This window comes from Crinia signifera, chromosome 5 (assembly GCF_055691185.1).
Source record: "Crinia signifera chromosome 5, ASM5569118v1, whole genome shotgun sequence".
In the NCBI taxonomy this organism is placed as follows: domain Eukaryota; kingdom Metazoa; phylum Chordata; class Amphibia; order Anura; family Myobatrachidae; genus Crinia; species Crinia signifera.
Window position 1 is genome coordinate 116,570,007 of NC_139221.1, and position 4,556 is coordinate 116,574,562.

Sequence of the window (4,556 nt, forward strand, 5' to 3'; positions counted from 1 at the left end):
GGGACTCGCCTGTACCCCGTTATAGGGGACCATTAATATTTTCTGGCCTTTATATAGTAGTGTGCACACTAAGGTAGGGCCTACCCTTGTACTGGTGAGGATCTTCCTGCGTGGGACCGTTTCTTCATTGACTGTTTTCCTTGCACCAGGGACTACAGTTCAGTATAGTGTTATATGTGCAGTATAGTGTTATATGTGCAGTATAGTATTCTAGTGAGGTCATATTATTGTCTTTAATATTGCTCTCTTTGATGTCATTGTCTTTGTGTTTTTTTTATCTTTCTTATTGATGTTTGCATATGTGTAGGAGTATATCACAGCGATTAGTCCAGTTGTTTTTCTTTAATAAATATTTGTCGCTGCTGACCGAAGTAGCGTTGTCTTTTGTGAGTCCCTTGGGTTGTGCCGTTCCCTGCCACAGGTTCTCCAACAGAAGCCGCCGTCGTCACCAGCTCCAGATTTAAGGTACGCCATCTTACACCACACCGTTACAGGGGCACTGTCACACAATCAGCATCCATAGTATATAAATCTTCTCCATTTCTTCACGGGTAGAGGAGAGTTTTTACTCCTTTCCGACTTAGGTGGCAACACACCGGAGGCTTTATTATGTCCTACCTGGTGGTCACAGTCCTGTAAGCAAAACAGGTGAGGTGGTCAGCAGGATGTCCTCAGGCTGATCTTGGCGCGGGTCCGAGCGAACCTTTTTACAATGGGAGGCGTGTATCCAAGTGGACTTTTCTCCGACTTTCACTGCTGTAGGAGTCGTCAGCAACACCTGGCAAGGTCCTTCCCACCGATCTGTCAAGGAGCTGGAACGCAAAAAGTTTTTAATCATCACAAAGTCACCAGGCTCTAAATCATGGCATGTCTCAGGGTGACTGGGCTGCTGGGAAACAACGGCATCGTGTATCAGCTTGATCTGTTTACTCATGTTGATTAAGTACTTGACAGTCACATCATGCGCTGTGGAGAGGTCAGGGGCAGGGGTCATCATCAGATTTGGCAGTCTTCCAAATAGGATTTCATAGGGGGAAAGGCGTAAGGGTCCAGTTGGAGTGGTGCGGATGGAATGCAAAACAAGGGGCAGGGCTTCAGGCCATGCAAGTCCAGTTTGTTTAAAACATTTTTGTAATTTATTTTTTATTGTTTGATTAAGTCTCTCAATACGACCACTCGATTCCGGATGATACGGCACATGAAGGTTTTGTTTAATGCCAATCATCTCACACATTTCTCGGAATACCCTTCCAGTAAAGTGAGTACATTGGTCAGAGGAGATTACCTGGGGAAGCCCATATCTACAAACTAACTCCTGCACTATCTTTTTAGCAGTTATGCTAGCAGTTGCGGTGGCCACCGGCCATGCCTCTACCCACCCGCTAAATAAGCATACACATGTCAGAACATATTGTAGTTGTCTTACCTTAGTTGATTACTGAATGTAATCAATTTGTACCACCTGAAATGGTCCCTCTGGCAGGAAGGTGTGATGGAATTGTGGGCACTGCTCTTCCTGGATTTTTCTGGAGACAAATTAGACAGCTTTGACAGAATTTGGAAGCCAATGTGGAGAATCCAGGGGCATACCAGTAGGTTCTGACCAGATTGGTCATGGCAGTTTTAGATGCATGAGTCAGACCATGAGTGACCTGAGCCAATGCACGTAAAAGTGATTTGGGTGCTACTGGCTTGCCGTCCTTGTTGCGCCACAAACCATCATCATCTGGCTGACACCCTTCCCGCTCCCAGGTGGAGATTTCCTGTGGACAAGAAGCTAATTGCATAGAAATTAGTGCTGGTGCATCAGGTATACAGGTTACAGACATCAAATGCATTTCTTTATTTGTCATTGCAGCTTGTTTAGCCATTTTGTCTGCTCTGGCATTGCCTCTGGAAATCTCATCTTTTCCAGTAGTGTGTGCTTTACACTTCATTACCGCAATTTGTTTAGGTTTCAATATTGCTTCTAACAGTTCTTGTACAAGCTTAGCATGTGCAATAGGTGTACCATTGGATGTTAGGAAATTTCTCATTTTCCATAGTGCGCCAAAATCTTGCGCTACTCCGTACGCATAGCGCGAGTCAGTGTAGATGTTTACAGTTTTGTCTTGTGCCAGTATGCAGGCTCTTATTAAAGCAACAAGTTCCGCAGCTTGGGCTGAGTGTGGGGGTGTCAGAGTTTTGGCTTCTAACGTGTCAGTCAGTGTACAAACAGCATAAGCAGACATGAGGCTGCCGTCCTCTCGTCTTAAGCAACTTCCATCTACAAACAGAGTCAAGTCAGGGTTTATTATTGGCTCATCAGTGAGGTCAGAACGGGGGGAGAAGTTTTGTGCTACTATTGTAAGACAGTCGTGTGTGTCCTCCTCCTCCTCCCTCTGAGTCTGTAAAGACTCATCCCCTAATGGCATCAGGGTTGCTGGATTCAACATATTGCAGCGCTGGATGATAAGATTGCTAGGAGCCAGCAAGGCCAATTCCCACTTGGTGAGCCGTGAGGTAGTTAAGTGTTGAGTCTGTTTGCATGTAAGTAAGGTTGCTACTGCATGTGGTACATACAAATACAAAGGCTGGTTTAGGACAATGTCTGCAGATTTGTCAACCAAGATAGCAGCTGCTGCTACAGCTCTCAGGCAGACAGGGAGTGCTCGTGCTACGGGGTCCAGAACAGCGCTGTAGTACGCTACAGGACACTGTCGGTCCCCGTGTCGTTGTGTTAACACGCCTGCAGCATGGCCCATGATTTCGTGGCAGAAAAGAGAAAAAGATTTGTTATAATGTGGTATGCCCAGCGCGGGTGGCTGCAGGAGCAGGTCCTTCAATGTCTGGAACGCGTACTCTGTCTCTTCGGTGTGCTGTAAAGGTTCAGGAATAGATTGTTTAGTTAGTTCATACAAAGGTGCAGCTAACTGGGAGTAGTTAGGTATCCATTGTCTGCAGTAACCTGTCATTCCTAAGAAGGCACGTACTTGTTTTTTTATTCAGAGGCAGTTTTACCTTCTGAATGGTTTCAACTCTCTTTGTGGTTATGTGTCGGAGTCCTTTTGTTATGCTATTTCTGATATACTGTACTCACGGGGAGCATAGTTGTAGTTTGTCTTTGGACACCTTGTGTCCTCTTTCTGCCAGAAAGCATAGATTAATGCTTTAGTGTCTTGCTCAGAAACTTCCAGTGAGGCTGAACGTAGCAAGAGATCGTCCACATATTGAATAAGGGTGGAGCCCACCGGGTTGTGTGAAATGGCTCAAATCCTCATTCAATGCTTGTCCAAACAGTACAGGTGCATCCGTGAAGCCCATTGGCAGACGGGTCCACGTGTACTGTTGTCCTCGGTAGGTAAAAGCAAAGAGGTACTGACTGTCTGGGTGAATGGGGATGGAGAAGAAGGCGGAGCATAGATCGATTACGGAGAAATAAGAGCATTCGGGTGGTATTTGCATGAGAATGGTTGCAGGATTTGGGACCAGAGGGAGAACTGCTGCGTTAACGGCCGGAGGTCCTGTACGAATCTCCATGCACATTTTGGCTGGGAATCTCCCTCCCCTTTCGCTTGCCCCCCCTTCTCTTTTTTAATTGGAAGGATCGGCGTGTTGGCAGGACTTAAGGTTCTCACAACTACTCCTTGTTCCAACAACCTCTGGAGTACCGGAAAAATTCCTTGTTCTGCTTCAGGCTTAAGTGGATACTGGGGCAATTTTGGGGGCTGTTTGTGTGGCCTGAGCGTAATACGCACTGGCTCTACAGATTTTATAAGTCCTACGTCTGTACTGTCTTTTGTCCACAGCTGTTCAGGGACCTGTGACAACCAATCTGGAAGGGTCGGCATAACCGACATGAGCTTACATGATTCTGGTTGCCACAGGACATCTCGCACTGTGTCAGCGTTGTGTTCCGGCACGTGCAAGTATACTCCGTCAGGTGAACAACTGATGGAACACCGGAGTTTCATGAGTAGATCACGACCTAGCAAACTGACAGGTGCAGTGGTGGACATAAGGAAAGAATGCGTGTCGGTTAGTGGGCCAAGGGTGACAGTCAGTGGTTCTGATATGGCCATTTTAATTGGTTGGTTCGACACTCCTATTGCAGTGACAGTTTTGTTAGTAACTGGGAATTTCTGACGGCCTGCAATAACTGAGGAAGTGGCTCCGGTGTCGATTAGACAAGGAATTATTTTGTCATTCACAATTAAATCTACCATGGGATCAGATTGTCCTGTCTCCCTCACCACACACACAGGAGCCACAGCCTCATGTCAGTAAGCGTTACTACGGGGCTGTTGGTAACTTCTGTCGTCATATCTCTGTCTCCTCTGTCTGGGGGGTCTTCTACAGTCGTAGGACAGGTGTCCAGTTTCTTGACAGTTGTAACAGATTGCTCTATTTTGAGAATCTGGTCTCCTGACACCTTGGGTGTTATGAGATGCCTGCTGTGCGGCTGCTTCGGCCGCTTTCAACTGTAAATGTAGTATTTTCTCATGCCTGTCAGCTTCTTTTTCGATCAAGTTATTCTCATGGAGTCGGCACCAGTCTATTACATTGTTCAAGGTTTT

The 4,556-nt window shown here is 46.3% G+C and overlaps 1 protein-coding gene across 1 annotated transcript; it reads right to left on the reverse strand.

The window, feature by feature from the left end:
- Positions 1-1,448: 1,448 nt before the first annotated feature.
- On the reverse strand, positions 1,449-2,954 carry LOC146079804 (protein NYNRIN-like). Its single transcript, XM_083186447.1, has one exon. It carries the CDS (start codon positions 2,952-2,954, stop codon positions 1,449-1,451), a length of 1,506 nt encoding a protein of 501 aa, XP_083042573.1.
- Between the last annotated feature and the right edge of the window lie 1,602 nt (positions 2,955-4,556).

What these genes read in the sequence shown, in the direction of transcription:
- LOC146079804 (XM_083186447.1), bottom strand. Translation starts at nt 2,954, where the DNA reads ATGACAGGTTACTGCAGACAATGGATACCTAACTACTCCCAGTTAGCT.